Source organism: Plectropomus leopardus, chromosome 10, assembly GCF_008729295.1.
Source record: "Plectropomus leopardus isolate mb chromosome 10, YSFRI_Pleo_2.0, whole genome shotgun sequence".
NCBI classification, from domain to species: Eukaryota; Metazoa; Chordata; class Actinopteri; order Perciformes; family Serranidae; genus Plectropomus; species Plectropomus leopardus.
Window position 1 is genome coordinate 31,730,828 of NC_056472.1, and position 21,462 is coordinate 31,752,289.

Genomic DNA, 21,462 nt, shown 5'->3' on the forward strand with positions numbered 1-21,462 from the left:
TTGAGCTACTCATCATTTTTAAATACAAGATAAATATATATATACATATGAGGAGGAGGAGGACTTAATGCGACATATATTTAAAATTGTAAAAACTTTATATTTAAAATCATGTTACAGAAAACAAAAATAAATATATTTTTAATTTCACTTTTAGGTTTGTTTTTAAATTTTACCTTAATTTTTTGTGCACATTTTCAGGTAATTTTATAGGAACTTTTGAACAAATTGTTTACAAATTTTGGGCCATGTCTTAATAAGCTGCTCATTACCTTCTCCCCTTGTTTCTGAAAGAAATTAACCTAATTTGGTTTCAAAGTGTTAAGAAAAACACAGATTATCTCCTGACTCATCTTTTAAGTTTTTTAAATTTAGTTATGAGTTATTTATACCAACCCTTTAATTCGGAACTGAAAGAGGAATTAAATATACCGCAGAGGAAAATCTGCAGCTTTCATTGTGCTTCAGTTTGAGGTGTCAGGCTATAATTATAAGCAGGCATATTTGTGTATCCTTCCTCCACCCACATGCCCTCCCCTCCCCGACCGGCCTGTTATTGTCTCAGGGTGGCCGGAGTCATGGCAGATGGTCAAGAGGAACTGCAGCTCACCTCGCCAGCACCGACGGAGGTAAAGGTACGGGGGAGAGCACTTGGCCATATGACAGAGAACACTATGTTACTATGATACAGTGCAAAAACACACACACACACACACACACACACACCATGACACTGAATCCTTGCATGGGCTGCGAGCACCCAGATGGTGAAAATTCAGTTTAGTCCAGAAATCGTCATGAGAATTTTCCAAATGTGAGATCATGGGAGAGAACAGATTATGGAAGAAGCTTTAAGAAATCTTTTTTTTTTAAATTCCCATCCTGTTTTGAGTGTGATTGGCCTTCTTTAAGGATCGTTTGTCATTCATTAACGTTGAGTAAATGTATCACTGGAAGGTCATCCACTCTCCCACCATCCGCTGAGAGCAGCCTCATGCAGGAGCTATTTCCAGCCTCACAGACCGGTGGGGGTGAATCAAAGTAATTATAGTCTGCTGTTTCTGTTGTGTGAGAAGAAAACAATATGCAGTCTCTGCCTGATATAGCTTCTCTCATCGTGTGTCACAGCTTGATTGTTGGCGGGGTGGGAGGGAGGGCGAGCGAGCAGGGGGTTTGTGGACCTTGGGAAGTAGGGAAGGAGGAGCGAGAGGAGGAAAGGTGAGGGGAGGAGGAGGAGGAGAGTAGAAATGCGTCATGGAGGGGAGACGCAGTGGGAACCTGGTCAGAACACACCTGAAACTGCAGGTTTCTAAAATACAGCTCAGTTGGTCGGTTTCTTTAAAAGATTTGCACAAAACTTAAGCAATATTTTCACAACACAATGGCGAGCTGACTGCGTTTCCATTAAGCGATGTTATGTGACTTCTCTTCTTGTGATAACATCCCAGTAACCATGGCGATGGATGTTCAAAACATCAGCAGCTCTATTTCTATTGCAGCCACCGCACAACCCGTCATTATTTCCAATCCATGGTGACGAAGGCGTGTTATGGAGCAATAATGGAAAGGCGAGCCCCTTATACAGGGGAGGAACCACATCTGAGGGATTTCTGGGAGCTGATAGCCCACTATCTAGCCCACTGTGGATGCAAAATTTCCGGATGATCCACTCAACTTTTGAAGAGTTATGTGATGCAATAACAGCTCTTGTAGCTCCAGCTGCATCATGAGGGAGCCAGTTGCTACCAACAAGCACATAGACATAGCATCATGTGACCTAGAAAAGACTAAAAAGTGTTTCCATTGCATTTTTGAGAAATATGGCTTTTTTTTCGAATCGCCTGAAATATCACCTCATGCAAGCGTAAAAACTTTTTTGCAATAAATTGGAGTTTTGTTGAAACTGACATTTCCATTAGCCATTATTTATGTTCACAATTTTAATTTGCACAATTTTAGGGTTAGTGGAAACCCGTCTAGTGACTGAAATACAAAATTCCCTAAAGGAGTTCTTGAGCTATTGCATTCATGACATACGTGAAGGACGGACGGACAACCCAAAAACATAAAACCTCTGGCTTCTGTCATCACCAGCGCGGAGGCATAAAAACAAAACACTGTAGTTTAACAAGCAGTCAGTCTACAGCTTGGAGGTATTTACAGAACACAAACAGCCAGATTTAACCCTGTAGTAGTTCACCATAACAGTTAGTGGAGCATAAAGTAGCTAAAAATGGAAATAATCAAGTAGATAAAAATTGCATCTGAAGATCAGAACTTGCGTAAATGTACTCTCCAACTGAGAGCAAGTCGACACGGCACAAGTGTTTAGGTAACTGAGTGTTACCGGGGTAACTAACTGTGATGCAAGTGTTGAATTTCAGTGTATTTCTTTGTGCTGCTCGTAACTGGAAAAAACCTTATTGCAACATGCTGCTGATAGTGCCACCCAGCACGGTGCACACACACTCACGGTTCCCTCGTTTCAATAACTGCGAGCTACGTTAACTGTATTTATGTGCATCCTTTCCAGCTCAGTCCGCAGCAGGAAGTCGAGGAAATGTGACCCAGGAGGAGGGAGGAAACAAACAGGGGAGGGGAGCGATGGTGCGCAGATAAAGGCTGAAGAGGAGCGCGGTGATGTGATGGGCTGACACCGAGGCCTTCGTATGTGAATCCTGTCGCTGTCAGCGGCTCCGGGCCTCACTGCTGCTCTGACTGTTATACATCTTCATCCAGCTGACAAGGATGGACTTTTGACCCCGCTTCACTTACAGAGTCAGACAGGTTGACTGATTCATTATTCACACACTGATGTCAGAACAGTTTGAACACTGGGAGATGAAGTTAAAGGGACAATTTGACACATTTTTTGTGTCAAATTGTCCCTTTAACTTCATCTCTGAAAAACACAATTTGTGTCAAATTGTGTTTTTCAGTCAGTGTTGATGGTAAATGGTAAGGGGATTTTGTGTTTTCTGCCTTTATTTTGTAATTGTAACATGTTTCTACCTCTAAACTCCTGTTTAATTCTATCTTAACTCTTATCTGGCCTTTGTTTGGCATCATAGAAAGACCTCTATTGTTTTATCGCCTCTGCTTTGTTTGTTAAAGCACCTTGTAAACTGTGTTTTTAAAGGTGTAATAATAATAAAGTTCTTCTTATTATTAATGTTGTTAAATGTAGTTGACTGAAGCAATAAATTCTTCAGTTTGTATTAACAGAGAAAGGAGAGTTTGCAGCTGCAAAATCTGAGATTTGTCATGTGACAGCGACGTAGTTGGATAGTTTGGGATTTTTAAAGTGGGGCTGCATGAGATACTTATACTGTATAGTCAGTGTATTACCTACACTAGCTGGCGGTCGGCGCACTCCTGCTTTGCAGAAACAGACGGGGTAGCACCCCGCAGCTCTGCATTACCCTGCTGTATAGAGGGGTTAATATCAAAATGTATTTTACACTTTACAAAAAGGCTTACCTAAAAAATACAATATCAGTCTAAGTGGACGCTGAATTGAGTGTTTTCGATGCAAAGTTTCATTTCAGTCGGATCACATAACAGCCTCTAACAGCACTTTCTGACCCAAACAGCTGACCGGCGGTGGATGAGAAATGTAGTGCCAAAAGATAAAGCTGTGTGAAGCCGAGGTAACACGGTGAAAATACTCTCAATTCAGTGTCCACATAGACTGTTATTGATTTTTTTAGGTAGGCCTTTGTAAAAGTGGCTAAAATATGTTTTGATGTCGACACCTGTGCTTGCTCCGTCTGTTGCTAGTTGCCTTTTTTTTTCCTAATCAGATAGCAACTGTGACTGTAATCTAGGGGTCTGCAGATTATTGGGGCCAATATTTGGCATTTCGTCGATTATCAGTATTTCTGTTTTATTTTAAAGATCGCCGATAATGTTAATTGATTAAAAAGTGCAAAGAAAGTGTCAGCACGGGAGGAACTTTTACTTTGTAAAACCTCAGGGAGCTATTTTTATTTACTCATTTTTTATTTAAGTTTTAACGTGACGTTATATGAAAAGTTGCTGGGGACTTTCTGTATGTGATGCCGAAAGTCTCAGTTTTGATTAAACATTTGCTAAAGTTTGTTATATTCCAAATTCTAAATATTGACTGAAAGATTTTCATTTTTATTGTAAATGCATAACAATTCCAAACATCGGTATCGGTTTTGGCCCTGAAAGACCAGCTGACCCGTACCGTAAACTCAGGGGTAGAGAGAGATGTGTAATGACACGCAAAACAACGTCTGAGCCTTCAAGCTTTGACCGCAGCTCTGACTTTCTTCCAGTTTAGGGACTGTTGTTTATACTGGCTTATAGATGCAATGCTTAAATTTCAATGATGCAACTGACTGCATTAGCATTACGTGTTGCTATAGGCTGTCTCTGTGTGTCTGCCTCAGTTGTCCGCGCAGAACAAAAGCCAGAGCACATCCACGGTGACTCAGAGGACTGAAGTTTCATCACTGAGGTCAGAAGAGCCCGGGGCGCCTTTCAGTCACTCTGGGTAACCCTGGCTGATTGCATTAACTGCAGCAAATGGATTTAAAAGCTTTAGTTTATTGCGCCAGAGAAAGCAACTGCCATAAACAATTAGTTGTATGATAAACATCCAGGCACACATACACACTGGCAGAGGCATGCAAGCACACGCTCACACGCAGAAACTGAGGCACATAAATGCATACCTCTGAAACTAAAGCGCTCGCCTCCGAGTGCGGTTTCTAAATAACATTAGCAGGAGAAGCTAATGTAATAAAGGTTCAATCCTGAGGGGAAACTCTGCAGAGCAAAGATTCCATCACACGCGCTCGGACATGAATGAACTCACACAGAATTATTATTTACATTTTTACTGAAGCTGTCTGACATAGGTGACGCTCAAGGCCCCGAACTTTACACTATACAGTACACTCAAAAAAAAGAAAGAAAAAAAAAAAACATTGCATGTGTGTAGAAATGTGTGCAAACTGAACTGGTCTTTCAATCACAAATTGAGAAAAGGAAAATATGATAAAATTAAATTGCAATAATTATCATGTTTTTACTGTGCTACTTTGCCAAATTATCGAACTATGGAGACTCCAAAGGGACACTGCAAGATATTTAAGCGTTCCCTCGAAACAGGTTTTAAAATAATGTTCCCCTAAATTCCTTTTAGGGAAGGGCATATGACTTTAAATGGGTGTAGTTTAAATTTATTTTACTGTAGATTTCAAAATATTGGGTGATTTTTTTTTTCTCTAGAAATTTTGGCAAGTTATTTTCTTCTTTTAAAAATATTTGGCAACTTTTTATCTTTACATTTTTTTTATTTATTTGGCAAAATTATTTTCCTTAAAAATATCTGGCAATTTCTTTTTTCTTTAAAAAATTCTGCCATTTTTTTGGTGATTTTTTTTCTTTCAATTATTTTTAATTCTTCAAAAATATCTGGCAATTTCCTTTTTCTTCAGAAATCTTTGGTGATTTTTCTTTTCTTTAAACATTTTTGGTCATTTGTGTTTTCTTAAAAAAAAAGCTGATTTTTTTCTCTTTAAAAATCACCATAAACGTCTCTATTTATTACAGCCATAAACTGTAACATCATATATTATCTTTGGATTTTGTCCTTGAACACATCATGTGTTATCATGTTATCATACAGGTTTGTGAAACAAAGTTCAATGACTTTTCCAAAACTTTCAGGCTATATTTAGTTTAAAAAAATATTCCATGACTTTTCCTGTTTTTTCATGACCGTATGAAGTCTGTATGTAGTACAACGCTGTTAGATTGCATTACAATGTACAAGGTTTTTTGTGGTCAATCTGTGTAACGAGATAATGAAAATCCCTTCAAGTGAGGACAGTTTTTTGGTCAGATTACGGGTCAGATTTAGGTCAAGAGTTAAGAGCAGGCTTAGGGTTTACAACATGAACGGAGTCGATGACTCTGACACATATGTACACTGACACTGTTTAGCCGCCGGATCTGTGTTCTGTCGCTATAAATACCTCTGTATGTGGACAGCACTGAGAGAGGACAGGAGCAGCAGCTGATGAGGACTCAGCGCTGACCACACAAAGGACGCTACGTCTCAGAGGGGCAGTCCAACAATTTAGCATTTGAGGGGGATTCACAAACACCAACACTTCTTCACTACTCTTATGCAACTTACCAGCTTCTTTCATCAGACCCTGTCTGTCTCCTAAATGCCCAAATCTTTCAAACTCCACGTCCCAATTTTCTGACACAAAGTTTGTGTTTGAGCTTGTATCTAAAGTGTTAATCTGATCTCAGAGCCACAGAGGACGTTATGTAACAGTTTTCACAGGTTGAGTAGGACTCTTGAACTGAACTTCACGTGTAAAATCTGTGGATTTAACCTTTAAGATGATTGAACTTCCACGAAAAAACATCTCCAACTGTTTTCACCTGCCGACACTGATTTTTGAACGTTGACAGTCACACAGGTTACCTGGAGACAAACCTGCGACTTTGAGTACGTTTTATTTGCTCTGGCAGCAGCTCAGTCACCAGGAGAAAAGTTAGCATTCAGGACGTTTATGTGATGTCAGAAAATGTCAAATTATTGTGTTAGTCTGACTGAAATCCGACTAAATCGAACTTACCCAGATAATTTGGCCTTTTGGTGGTTAGTTATAGGGACTGTTTGTTATTTTTGAGGAGGGGGAGTGGGTGCTGCAAACACTTTTTAATTTTGTCTTAGGTAAGGGACATACCATTTGAAAAGGTAGTATTTTGTAAGTCACACCACAGCCACCCCCCTCCTGCTAAATAAAGGACAATAAATTAAGCAATGCACTGCTGTGTATGGGGCCGAAAAACATAATTTAGCCCCCTAAAAATCTATATCACTGTAATTGTACACTATATTTGAATAATTACTTCTTTTTTCCTTCCACTACAGCTGATGAAGGCAGCAGAGTGGCAGAGCAGAAACTTCGCCGTTTAGCGGAGAAAAATGGAGTGTGGTGTTTTTGATATAACAGCTTCCCCTTCGGTAAGGGCTGTCTTATGGCAAGGTAAAGCGGTGAAAATATTGTAAATATAGTGCATACTTAAACAACAACTAATTTTTTTAGGTGGCTAAAAGCGAATCAATGACGGCAGAGTTTGCTCAGCGCCGCAGGATTATATGTACGTGACGCGACGGTTTTCTATCCCAAAGTTATTGTGAATAAACATTGTGATTGTGATTCGGTCTATATCATAGACTGTATAAATAACATTGATTTATAGCTGGAAGAGGTGGAGTCGTACATACTTCATCAATAAATCAGTTCTCCCCTGGTGAACGTATACTGGAGGACAGTAGTCCAAATAAATGACCTAATCAAGCTGTAAATGTAGCTCAGCTAGACTGTGCATGTGAACGTACTGACTGTTTCTGCAACCCACGAATATCTTATATTCTGTATGTTTCATACAAATCATATAAATGTTTCTGAAGTGGCGTATTACTTTGTGGTCAGGCGGTGGAGGGGACGGTAGATGATGTGACACCTTCATCGAGACGCTTGTCAATCTGCAGACCTGTTCAAGGCTAATACCTCTTTTCTAAAACAAGTTAGCACATGTGTGCAGGTTATTAATACTCTACGGACTCCTTTTTGGACTGTGACTACAACTGCATCATGAATCCCAAAATTCTTGCCTGCTGCTGTACTAAAACAGAAACCGATAGAGCAGAAACAGTTTCTTTTGCTAATTTATGATGCAATTTGCAAAGAAAAGGTCAAGAAAGTGAGGATATGTGCCTAATTTTTAAACGGGACGTCGACGGAGAGACATTAGCAACGATGACCGCGAACTAATTCACAATAACTGAAATATGTTTCCCCACTTTTACCATAAGTACAAAGACTGCATCTACAAACAGGTGAAGTTCATCAACTTATAAATAAAAGTGCCTGATATGAGTCATCCCTGTCTTTCACTACAGTTTCTTTCACTGTCTTCCTTTTCTCGTCTTTTTCACTCCCTCTCCTCCGGTCTTTACTTCGGTATAGCCCTGAGATCTCCATGGAAACAAGGTTTAGTTCAGTCAGCAGAGATGAGGAGACAAAGTGAAGTGGAAGAGACAGAAGTGGGATGAATCGAGAAAACCTTGGCAAAAGCCCAGAGTGGGTTATTTTCTAATGTTTGTGGACATCAAAAGTGAATTCTACCGACAGCTGGACATCATACTCATCCTGGAGTTCAGCTAAATATTAACAAAACATACCGTATACTGCTAAAACCAAACACCTCGAAAAACAGATCCACAAGTCAACTTTGATAGGTTTTCAGTAGAGGAACTTTTTTTAAAAATTGATTTGATTTGACTTGATTTGATTGTCTTTTTCGGATGGCACTTTCTCTGTGATTGTATTGTTTAAATAAATGGCCTAAATTTCCACTGAAGTAAGTATCTACATTGCATCTAGAGATAAAATATTATAAAATAATTATCATTTTAGCTGTATTTTGTATTTTCCAGCACGAGTGATAAGTGATGAATTCACACACAAATAACAAGCTTTAATGCATTAATTTATAAATGTATATATTAATACATTCAACCTGTTGTATATGACATTATTTCTCTTATTTGCGTCTTATCTGCCTATAAATGTGGTTCTTCATTTATTCTTAGTTTTTATCTGCTTAAATATGGTTAATTCTTTTCTCCACATTTCATTTACTTATTAGGAAAATGTATTTTTAAACTTGCCCCCTCGTGTTTTTGTACACATTGCTGTTTTATTATTTGTGTTTTAACGTTCTTAATGTTCTTAATTTTGGCATTTTGTCATTAGAGGGCAGGGGAGGGGCTGCATGGGTGTCTGACAGTTATTTTATTCTGTGAACTTTTTTTTGTTTTATTTTATTTTAATTTTGTGCTTAAGACTGAAAACTGCAATAAATAAAGATTATTCTTCTTATTATTATTATGATTGTATAGTGGTCTTTTTTTTTTTGAGACATTTGCGCTGCTGCTGGTGGTTTAATAATTTTGGCTCGAAACGCCTGACAAAATGCAAGAAGGAGAAAAGAAATGGTGACGCAAGAAACGTCCTTGCCTAGATATGATACACCAGCCATTTATCATTAAACTTGCTTAGATTTAGGGGATTTATATGTGGCAGATTTAAAGGTGAACAGTTTTTATGCACTGGTCTATTTTCAGATTTGAGCTACTTTGCTTCCAGAATAGCGTTGGGTCGATTTACGGTTTTGCCGGTCTTTATGTACGAGCTTATCCGGCATTTGTCATCATATCACATTCTGGAAATAATTTGTAATTTCCAGTGAATATCACAATATAAAATGTGCGTATTCTGCTTTAAAAAGTAATGTTAAAAATGTAGAAAGATTATTTGCCCATCTTTAAATGTTTATGTTTATAGTCTAATCTCAACAGCACAGCTGATACTAAGTGGTTTCTTTACATGAAGCGACAGAGGTGCATATTTAATGGATTCAGCGTGCAGACAGAGCTCTGATGTTACTCAGAGCTATTTGATAGTCAGACATTCATTTTCTGTTGGCACACAGAGTCATGTGGGTCAGCTGGTAATTCTGTAAACCGGTCCGGTGTTTAGCTTAATATAAAACCCATTTGAAAATATTCACACTAACCCAACCCGACTGTAGAATATATCAGATAGATATCTGATTACATTAATAAGTACTCAGAAATACAAACACAGCTACAAGTGATGATGTGGTAATTTTGAAAATTGTAACTGTTAAATAGCTGCTATCCGCAGGAGAAAACAACCACTGATTATTAAGAAAGTCCAAAGTCAAATTAAGTGAATTACTGCTACGTGTAGAGAAAAGTGAATAGGTGGTCATTATGTTATCACACTATTTTACTGTGAACCACAAACATGCATGAAGCAACCACTTAACAGTCAGACACCCTGAAGCAGCTCATGACAGGGACTGTTATGCTGCTTTATGTCCTTTAACGCTTTGGTTGTAACCTTCATTTAAAATCCAATCAATGAAAATACACCGCAGGGTTTCCCACTGTGTGATTACAGCGGAGGTGCACCGCCTGACCCCATTAACGTCTAAAAATACATGCTGTGCTTTTCTGAATGTAAACATGGAGACAAATGGTTCAATCACTCACACTCAGGTGGGAATGTGTGAAGAGAATGTCACCATACAAGCGAGTTAAACACCAGGCAGTGGTTAGTTTAAAGAATTTCACAGATGGAAAAAGGGTCCTCACATAAAACTAGACCATCTCTGCAGTAGACAAATGCAAATACTTTTGAAATTGGTGCTACATGACCAGAGAAAACTGAAAACAAAAATGCTTGTGTGTAGAGGTAGAAAACCTACATCTAACAGATTGCACAGCGCCACACCAAACCAATAAACGCTCCTGTTGGTAGGTGACGTAACGTGTCCACGTGTCTAGTCCACGTGAAACTATTCCGGCTGGCCGAATCTCACAATAAAAGTAAACGGTTAGTTAAAACATGTTTCTGAAAACATTTGAGGCGCAACATAGGAAACGCAGTAGCAGACTCTGGGTTTCAGCCGAGGTTCACAGTTTGTTATGAGTTTTTTTGGCCTCTGGTTTTACGGTTCAGGAAGCAGTACGGCGCCAGCATGTTTCTGAAAACATTTTAGGCAGCAATAGGCAGTGCAGTGACATAATCTTTGTTTATATTCGATCAGAACTGTTTTTCAGTTTCACTGAATTTCAGTCCAAGTTCGAGAGAGAGAAAGAGGGGCAGGTGTGTTTCTTGATCTGCTTTTATACTTTTCGTGTCTGTGGTTGACAGTGCGTGGTGGGCAGTGAAAAAATGCAGAAGTACAGCCTGTAGTTTGAGCAACAGCTCGAGAGCCGACAAAACTCCTGGATTACGTAAAACACGTCATTGGATGCACTTTGAAAGGTCAGCAGCAACAAGATTGAGGTTCAAAATAATTAAAATTTTAAGTACAATGCTCTGTGGCGATTTTAGGTGGAAAAGCCTAGTTTGGCTCCAAACAAAGGCACAGCCGGACGGAGCCGTTTTACCACTGATCATGTCAGTAACAAACTGTGTCCTCTTTTATTTGCTTTGACTCACCTTGCATGCAGAATTTGAGCTCTTTAGCGTCTGTGACGGTGCTGGCTGGCATCCTGTCGGGAACCTTCTTGCTCATGCGGTTGTAGTTCCTCCTCTTCTTCGTCTCGCCCCACAGGTTAGAGCCGCCATGCATGCTGGGAATGTTGAGCACAGCAATGCCCTCTAAGGAGGTGTTGCTGAGGTCCAAGATGATCCCGTCACACTAAAGATAGGAGACAAAACAGAAGGACAAAGACAAATAATGAATATTTATTATCGTGTGTTGATTTCGTTAGGGTTTGTAGTGTGTTCCACATTTTAGAGCCTTTCATAGAAAAAAGCTGACTACCCCAAGGAGGTCTTATGATGAAACATTTTACATTTGCTGCTTGCTGTGCCCCTGGTCTTCCTACCACTTTTTTGCCCGCTGACAAATTTTCATATAATATCCGGTGCTTAGTTCTGAAGTTATTAAATAAACAGTTTGAGGGATGAGAATTTTACAAAAAAATCAACACTGAGCAAATTGTACTGCCTCAGTATGTGACACTTAAGGGTTTTTAATACTTCTTTAAAGACGTGGTTACAAAAGATGCAACAAGCTTAATTGTAGTCAAAAGGGCTTGACTCGCTGTAACACAATTCAAAATATGCGTAAAAATCATATTTCATACAGGTAATTAGGCCCCTGTATGTGCAATGAAGGCCCCTGGAGGAACACAAGCTCAGTCTAGTCCAGGTTGACCTTTAAGCGGTGCATTGATAATCACTCTGAGATGTCAGACAGGCAGGCAGCAATGGCTCCACCTGACTGTCACATGGGAAGATCGATAAGAATAGCTTGTTGTCATCAGCACAGCAGTGGTGGGGAAACCATGCTAGAGTATGACAGCAACCATGTGTCCTGTGACAAAGGAGAAGGGTAGAGGACCTAAGATGGAGCCTTGTGGAACTCCTGTCGTCAGCATGATCCTTTCCATGTCACCTGCAAGGAGCAACACCTCAGGTGGGACGCAAACAGAGAGCGCAGATCCAAAGGAGGATCTGATGGATCATCGTGTTAAATGCAGCACACATGTTTGAGAGTGCAAGGACATAGAAAAGGGAATTTGCTGTGCTGAGACTAGAGATGTGTTGATAAGGTGGGTTAAGAGGGGCAGGTGGTCAGAGGCGACAGACTGTAGAGGAGTGGAGGGGGTAGAGGCAAGACAGCAGGTGATGGGGTGGCTGGAAGATACAAGGTCAAGGACCTCGCTGTAGGAGAGGTGGAGGGAGAAACTTAAGAGGTCGAGGAAAGTATGGATGATGGGCCAATATGATCTATGTATGCAGCGTGGGGGTGGAGGAAAGAATTTCAAAAATTGACAACTTTCTTTAAACTCAAAATGCATCAGAACTCCAGCAGCAACAAGGAATGCTGTAACAGCTCTTTGCACCTGACGAAACTCAAGAGCAATGGCCATGTTGAACTTTGTTGTGGGAATGAGATTCCTGAAACAATATTTTTTTTCATATTAATCTCAAAAAGACTCATACAGAAATGTGTGTTCTAAATTTTAAGAAGTTTGAAAAAAAAGGTCTGCTTTCTGTATATTTCTTACTTTTTCAGTCTCTCGGTGGGTTTCTAGTATCCCTCAAATTATTAAAAATTAATTACAATATAAAATACGCCTAGTGCGGTGGCTGCAATAAAAATAAACCTGCTAATGTTTTCAACATCCATCTCCATGCTTTTCATAATGTTATCACAAGAGGAGAAGTTGCATAACATCACTCAATTGAAACACATTAATCTCACAATTGGGTTTTATCGACATTTTGAAAATATTGCTTAGATTTTTGTGCAAATCTGTAATGGAAACCTGCCTTCTTTCAAACTCCGTGCAGATTAATTTGGATCGCTGTGTTTGTGCTGCTTTGGCCGTGATGAACGGTAATTAGTGTCAATGCATCTCGCTGGTTAAGGAGCTGAAATTAGCTTGTTCACCCAACTGTTGTATTTTTTCAGTGTCAATCGGAGCTGGAGGCAATAGAAACCTGTGACTACTGCAGAGTCATTTGACCCAGGTGTGAATGCCAATTGAACACTTTACCATTAAAAAGCAAGATGTTTGCAGGTTTTTTGCGCAGTGGAAAAGAGGCTTAAGATAACTTTATGAGAGAGAGGAATCTAGTGCTAACAACTGGGCTAATAAATACCACAGTCACTACAGCTGCACTGTTTGAGATACTGTATCATAGAGTAAGGCAGATACCAATGTTTGTTCCCTCTTTGTGCACCAGTGATTTGTTTAAGACTGCAAGATTTATTTTGTCCTGACGCACTACCTGGGCAGGAGCCAAGTGTGTGAATGTGTGATGCAGCAAAAAATAGACAGCAGTAAAATAGACGGCACAATGTCAATACATACTGTTGGATATTATATAACATATATTAGGTAACCCCATTCTGGCCCTCCTGGCCTAACACTGAATTATTTTGTGCCTCATAGCCTCATCTGGATTCATCGCATAATTCAACAGAGAATGTCAAAAACACACTGCTGTGACTCAGCGAGCACGGTTGCTTCGTGCTGAGTCAAAGCAGCCACAAAAACGCTGGACTTTACCATTAAATAATGTGTGTGTGTGTGTGTGTGTGTGTGTGTGTGTGTGTGTGTGTGCGCGCGTGCGTGTGTGTGAAAACCTACTCAACATGTACGAGCACAATACCAGCACTTTGGTACTGGACAGCTTTGTGAAGTGTAGAGTGGCCTTCAAAGTGCAGTGGACATTTTGAAAAATGTCCAAATTAACCCTTTTAAATCTGGACTGATATCAGTTTTGTTGTACAGTTTTCAGACGCATTTTACAAGCACTTGAATGTTTAAAATGTGAGCAAATTGGTTTAATTTCTTTGAAAAACATAGGAAAAAAGGCAACCAGTCGCATGAAATGTCCCACAAATGACAAAAAAAAAAAAAAAAAAATCAGTGAAAGGTGACAAAACATGATCTGAAGATTAGCTTTAAATAAAACAGATATGTAAAAAATATGTATATGAGTATTTATATTTTCTTAATTTTATAACTTTTTTCAGATCATTTTCTGTTTTTGTTCTTTTCTTATTTTGTTGCTCATTTCAAGTAATTTTCTTGTTGCTTTTTATGAATTTCTTGCTATTTTTTTGGGTCATTTATTGTCATTGTTCATTGCCTTCTTTTCACGTTTATGAAAAAACGTTGGCACTGTACGTTTCTTCAAACCATGGGTATGCAAATTTGCAGGTTATATTCGTGGGTATATGAAAAGTTTTCATTCCAGTAACGCTGTAGTTAGATAACATGTGGGTTTAGCCACAAAAACTAGTTGGCTATTGTTGGCAAAAGTTCATATTTTGGCTGTAAATATCCGATTTTGGTGGCACAACCCCATCAGGAGAGGCAGCAATATGTCTATAAACAAACTTTTGGCGGCACTATCCAGAGGAAAACAAAGAATTCAAACTGAGATCTCCTCTTTATCCAGCCTACATCCTGTGGACACAACAGAGCTCAATTTAATATCAATGAGATTTTGAACGTTTTCTCATTCTTCTTAAATTCGGCTCTGAGTGACAGCCTTTCTCTCGCGTCAGCCTCATGCTAATTTAAGATCATAAAATCTTAAAATCTGTTCTAACTTGAGAAACTTCAGAGAAGCCTCTGAGCACAGCAAAAGAGCTCCTGCTCATTTATTCCTTTGATCCCAATTTCGCCTCAGTAGGGGTTTAAGGAGAAACAGATCAGAATTTAGTAATTTACAAATATGAAGCCGATTTATTTCTCAGAGACAAAGGATAGACTATTGTGAGCAGCAAAATTTAGCCTTGACAGGCATCACTTTTGGGGCCTAAAAAGCTGCAGGAAACAGCAATGACTCATTAAATCACAACTGGTTTTGTTGTTTGTTAGTCTCAAATAGTGGTCTGCGTGGAAGGCGTCTCACCTCGGTTACGTGCCAGCCACAATCCCCTTTACCTCCAGATGACTATCAGCTAACACACTAATTCACTTATACACAAGACGTAGACACAACGTTGATATGATATAAAATGTAATGTATCTGTGGTTTGCAGAAACACACAACGCCAGCGTTTTATTCTGGCGACTGGTCTGTTCTTTACATAGCAAATTGTGGTTTGTTTCTATATTAATGCTCTGAATATCTCATACAAAACCTTAAAGGTCACAGTAATACAAGCCCAGCAATTAATGCAGCTGTTTTACAGTCAACAATCTGACTGACTCCCTCCAGGTTTATTTTCTACACACGGTGGTTTAACACCTCTCACTAGGCGCCCACCAAAAGTTTCCTGCCTGTTTGCATCAAGTGACCAGCCTTATGATTTCATACCTGCCTACACAGCTGTTCCCCAGTTTCTTATTAGACATGATGTCACCTTATGTGGAAGTCGCTGCCCTCTGAGCGGAAACACATCAGCATCTTTCAATATGCACTCACGTAAGCTACGACAAGAATCATAATGTGATACTTTCTGAAAAAATATGTGTCATAAAATACTTGAGTAAATACATATACACAGACACACACACATGTATATTTATATACATTTATTTCCCCTCGCAGTGATTCTCCTTCTCTGCTCCATTCTAATAACACAGAGCTCTGTCCCTGCTTGCCTGTGTGTCTTTGGCTGTGTGTCTCTCTCCCTCTCTATTTTGAGCAATGTCTGCATAATTTATCATTTTGCATGATCAAATAATTTATATCTAATATATCATTTATATTATTCATAACAGAGCATTTAGCCCGTTTACCTGCCAGATTCGCTCAACAGAAAAGCAGTGCGCTTCATGGCCATTCCCCGTCCAGTGTAAACCCAGAGTAATGTATTGTGGATTTCTTGACAAAGAACAAGAAAATAAAGTTGTAACCTTTAAGAAGTAGTGGAGCTATATATCGACTAAGGTTACATACAAGGCTCAAGGTACAAAGTACAAGGTAGATGTATTAGTCATTTTTTTGAACCTAGATTAATTTATGTTTTACACAGAAATAGTTACTGCGCTGTTACTAACGCCGTTTCCAGCTAAGAAAGTTATTTGTTATTTGTCAACAACATTCAGAAAGTAATTACTAAAGACAGTCAAATTGGATTTTTTTTTAAATTATGAATTAACATATGGAAAGTGTTGGGCATGAACCCTCTGAGATGAAACTCAGCTTGTTTGCATTTTCCCCGTTGCTTTCTGAAAAGGTGTGTTTCTCGTGTGTTTTCTTGGAGTCTTGCTGTGCTTTAAGCACCCAGGTGACACATTATGCATCGCCGTTTGACTGAATGAGGCAATCAGGGACTTTATGGAGCATTAATCTGATGCTGTGCTATGAATAGCCCGCCTCATTAATATGAGAAAAGTACTTTGTTGTACATCTCCGCAACACATAAAAGGACGGCATTTGAAAATCTGACAGCGAAAAGGCAGGAAAGCAAACTTATTGACATGTAGTGTACACAAGATTGTTTTTGTTTTTTTACATTCTTGGGTATTCAAAGATTTTTACTCATATCTGTCAGTTACACAAGCACTCACTTTTTGTCACCACTCGTCCGTTATGCCTCAGTGACAACAGCTTTGATGTGACTCACCTCGACTTCGATGCATTCATTCAGTTTCTTGCAGGTGGCAGAGATGGTCTCGGTGGTGCCAAATTCAAAGTACCACAGCTTGTTCTTCATTCTGAGGAGCGAGAGGGGAACAGAGGACAGACACGTTTTGACATTAGAAAATATTTTAACTTGCACATGAGTACGGTGTTTCGAGCCTACAGCGTGATTTGTTTCGGGTGCACTGGACACATATTGAAGCTGTCCGGCGCCTTGAGTCACGTCACATTCTGTCTCTGAAAGCTCGTGGCCATGTGACCACGCAGGTCAAAGCTCCATCGATGCGCCCTGAAGCCCTAAGTTGCAGCACAGAGAGTTAACCCCACCATCTGTCAACATTTCTACTGTTGTCCGCTCTTTCATCGAAACGATCCACACAGTCGCCTCAGTGCCCGTATGCAGAGAGCTGAAACGTCAACATTGCCTCCGGAGGGGACACGGGGTGAAACATGGCTGGTGGAGACTGTACAACTAGGGTAAATATTATTGTGATTCACAACACTCAAAGCAACACACAGCACTGACGGTTCATTTCTGCCCTGCAGAGGGTTTGTCAGAGGTGACCTGATGGATGCAGCTTTGTTTTTATTCTGGTGTCATTTGTTGCAGTTTTGGGACCGGGCAGTGGCCCAACAACACAGTTTACACTCAAGGTGAAATCTCTGCTTGTTTGCAACAGTGAGAAATGGAGAGAAAACCAACTGGTTCAATTTAACTGCACAAAAGCTTTCAGTAACATAACTTTGGCCCCAAAAGTAACACTGACGAACATGTACCTGGCCCTTAGATCTGTGTAGCGTTTCCACAACAGACAGTACTCTTACATGTGGGCCATGTTGTTGTCACTCGCTGCTCTGTCCAGCAGCACTCGCTGTATTTTCTTGTTCACCACTGATACAGCTTGAAGTCTGCACCCTGTAAAACGTCCACAGAATGGGGCTGCACGGTGACATTTTCAGAATAAAAATTAGCAGGCTGGAGTGACAGTTGTTTCGAGCTGCTGGAGTGCACGGAAACAATGTGTTTTTCTCCAAGTGAGCATTAGAATATATGCAGGTCACACGATCAATACACATTTTTAAAACACTTGAAGATCCACTCATTGATAAAACTGTATGACATCTAAGTGAGACAATAAAAACAAATGGAGAGGTCAAAGTTGTCATATTGAAATTTAAGGTGAGTTTATAGATTTACATTGTTTGCTCATGCATGGAATGAAATTACAAGTAAACGTTTCACTAAGTTGCTGGCAGTCGGCCCAGAGAATGAATTGTTAGTCTACAGCTGCTGCTGGAGGCTGCGAAACATACTTTCATTTTATAGTTATAATTTAAAAACTTGTCACGGCATGGACAGTTGTTAAGCAGCCACAGCTCAGAACTGAAGTGTTTATAACTCCATCTTTTAGTATCAGGTCAGTGTGCAAAGTATCCCAAAAGAGGGGTCAAGAAAAAATGGAGACGTAATGAGCAGTTCTATTAGTACCATCCACAACTTTTCATAATGGAAACACGAAAAATGCATACTTAACTGGTTCATGCTGCTTGGTGGAAATGCAGCTTAACTGAGGAGGACTGAAGGTAACTATGGAAACCTACAAGTCACAGTCAGTGTTGAACACTTGGTTTTTCTCAGACTTTTTAAATTTTAACCTTTCTGTGGGCGAACAAAGACTCACTGTTGAGCTCTGCCAGAAGCAATCATATGGATTCATGATGCTTTAGAGACAGGACTCCCACCATCTCCCCAGCACATCTCACACTGACTGAATGTGAGGTTCAAAGTCCTGAAACCTGTCTAACCTGTCTGCAAAATGTGTTATAACAAGAGTCTGCAGCCACGCCAGCAGCTCTGCGAGGCTGCATCCAGACACTCAGTACGTTTACATGTATAGTTTAGTCGAGCTACGGTTAAAGCTCGATTAGGTCATTTAATTGGACTACTGTCCTTGTCCCTGTATACAAGCATGTCCACACTGCAATATTTGGTGCAATATTTTAACCGCACAACCACAATCCTCTGTGCAGTTATTCAAATGTGCAATATTCTTCCAACTCTTGAATGTAGGCGATATTTAACATGTACCGCATTTGTATATATTCTTATTGTTATTCTTGCTTACATACTAGTTTTATAGACTACATTTTAGCATAAGGCACATTTTAATTTTACACACTTTACACACTCAGCTCATTATCCATATCATAACTTAAATATTCGCATTTTAGTGCAAATTGTCTATTAGTGTGTTTCTTTACGTTTATATTTTTACACACACACTCAGCATATTACACGAAATTTATCTTTAAATACATACATACTGGTGCTAACTGTTTTACTGTATTTCTATTTTTATATTTATATTTTATATACATACACTTGTACTTATTTCTACTTGCTATAATTATCTATGCTGGCATCCGAGCGACTGTAATGAACCTTAATTTCCCCCGGGGAACAATAAAGTATTTCTGATTCTGATGTCCCACCATGCATCACTCCACAGACGAAACATACTTCATAATATGACTGCAGGTTCATTGGCACGTAACATAGATTTGCTGCTGATACTGAAAACACAACTATTGACACAACAGCTCAGTATCATGTGGGCACACCAGTGCCAAGGTCACAAACCACCCTGGCACTGAAAACTTGAAGAGAAGGACATTTAAACAGAACTCGACTGAGAGAAATTCAGGAGATAAAACTCAACATGAACTTAAATTGTAGAACAGACTTCAAACAAAGCACTCAAATAATTCACCACTGTTTATTTTACCTAAAATGTAACCTAAATGTCTTAAGCCGCTGCACTCGTTCACATGTTTTCCTCCTTGCTAATTGTCTTTCTGTCCCCTGTTCTCTCTCTCTCACCTTAATACCTCCCCAGAAACCTCTGCCGCTGTCAAATCAGGGGATTATGAGCATATTTGAGATCACAATTAGGAACAGTTGCGATTCTCAATGAGGCGAGCTGCCTAACCTCATTAAGCTGCTTCCACTTGAGACGGTCTGTAAAAAATGCAATTAACTCGTGTTTTTTCCCCTCTCGTATGGACACAGAGTGCAACAGGGAGACAGACTGCCTCCGTAAGCCGCTCCTCCATTATTCCCATGTTTATGCACCAAAACTGGTGAACAAAAAGTATCTTAAATTATCTTTAAAAAAGGAGCTATTTCTCCAATTATCACGACACGTTTTTGTCCTATTTTTTAGTCTCCAGTTCAGGTTGTAAGGCTGCTTTACGAACAAAGCAAAGCACTTATTAATTTTATTCAACTTTAATGAATACAGTTGGTTTGAAAGCTCGTCTGTTCAAAGAGGATTCAGAGACCTGGTGAAACCACAAGTCGTCTGAGAGAGAATAAAGATTGGCTTTGCAGAGAGGTTGAACCATGTTGTTATAAAAACACTGTTCAGCAGAGGTCGGGGGCTCCAACACTCTCTGGCTCTGAACTGTATCCAGTTATCTCTCGCCCATTGTGCCCCTCGCTACTCCTCCCTACAGATAAGCATCTCCTTTAATCCCCAATATGAGCAGTGACCTCATGACCTCGACACCTCTTTCCTGCCCCCTCCTCTCTCATACATAAAGTTAATGCAGCAGGATGTTACCATTGCACAGTGGCTTTTCAAGAATTTTTTTTTACTGAGGTGGCCCAAGTGGGACATTGACTTACGCCAGATTCGGCAACCTCGCCGAACTGCAGCGTGTTTCACCCCTGTGGTGTTCACACTGGCAGCGTTGTGGCTCTGGCGCTTCTGCAGGGCTGCCTGCTGCTATCAGTGCTGTATTTCCACATTCATAAGCACAAATTCCACTAATTTATAAAGTTCTGCAAGCTCCTGCACTGTCAACAGCACGCTCCCGCAAATACTGACACACTCTAATTTAGTAATAGAGTTTTCAAATTGATAAGGTCAAAGGTCATGGCTCATGAGTCAGCTGCTCGCCATGTTTTATGACAAAAGAAGTCCTCACACGTGTATTTGAATGTGTGCTGGCGTGTTTGTTTGTCCTTGTCTGTGGAGCAGGAAGCAGAGTGAACAAAGCTGAATTTTCCCTTTGAGATGCATCGCATTTTCAAAATATTCCGACTGGGGAAAAAGCAGGCATATAGGGAAAATACTCTGTTCACTTTATTTTTCTTGATTTAATTGTACATCTCTTCCTCTATATGCACATTAAGAGCATATATGCACATTTTTTTCAAAGATATTTTGGGGCTTTTGGGGAGAGGGAAAGACATGTAGCAAAGGATCGAGGCTGGAAACGAACCTGCGGCCGCTGCAGAGGACTCAGCCTCTGTATATGGGTGCCTGCTCTATCCACTGAGCCACCGACACCCCACTTTTCGGCATCTTTGTAGTACTTTCTGTAATAAAGCAACCAACTACAGAGAGGACAACCTGCTTCTGAAGAACCATTATAATGTACATATTTGTTATGTTAAAGCACTTTTAAAGTATCTTGATCATATTTTTATTGTAATTATTTCTGTTCTATATTTATGTTTTTGAGTGTTGCAGTACTTTTTTTAAAAATGAATGGAGATGGGCATTCTCAGTGTCGAGAAAACAAACAAAACAAAACAAAACAAAGCGCTCTGTGGTGGGTTAAATGTTTGAAAAGAAATGAGCCCAAAAGAACCAGTTTCCCTAAACATGGTGGAGTGGTCTTTTGAAGTGGTTACAGGCAATACTATTTCAGAGAGAAAAAGAAAGAATAG

The 21,462-nt window shown here is 39.7% G+C and overlaps 1 protein-coding gene across 3 annotated transcripts in view; it reads right to left on the bottom strand.

The window, feature by feature from the left end:
• LOC121948893 (diacylglycerol kinase beta) overlaps nt 1-21,462 on the bottom strand; it is a 126,209-nt gene that overhangs the window by 12,525 nt on the left and 92,222 nt on the right. For all 3 annotated transcript variants that reach the window (XM_042494427.1, XM_042494426.1, XM_042494428.1), the window contains 2 exons: nt 16,708-16,798; nt 11,100-11,301 (listed from right to left, as the gene is read on the bottom strand). In XM_042494427.1, the coding sequence (XP_042350361.1) occupies nt 11,100-11,301; nt 16,708-16,798 (293 nt within the window). The remainder of the gene's footprint in view (nt 1-11,099; nt 11,302-16,707; nt 16,799-21,462) is intronic.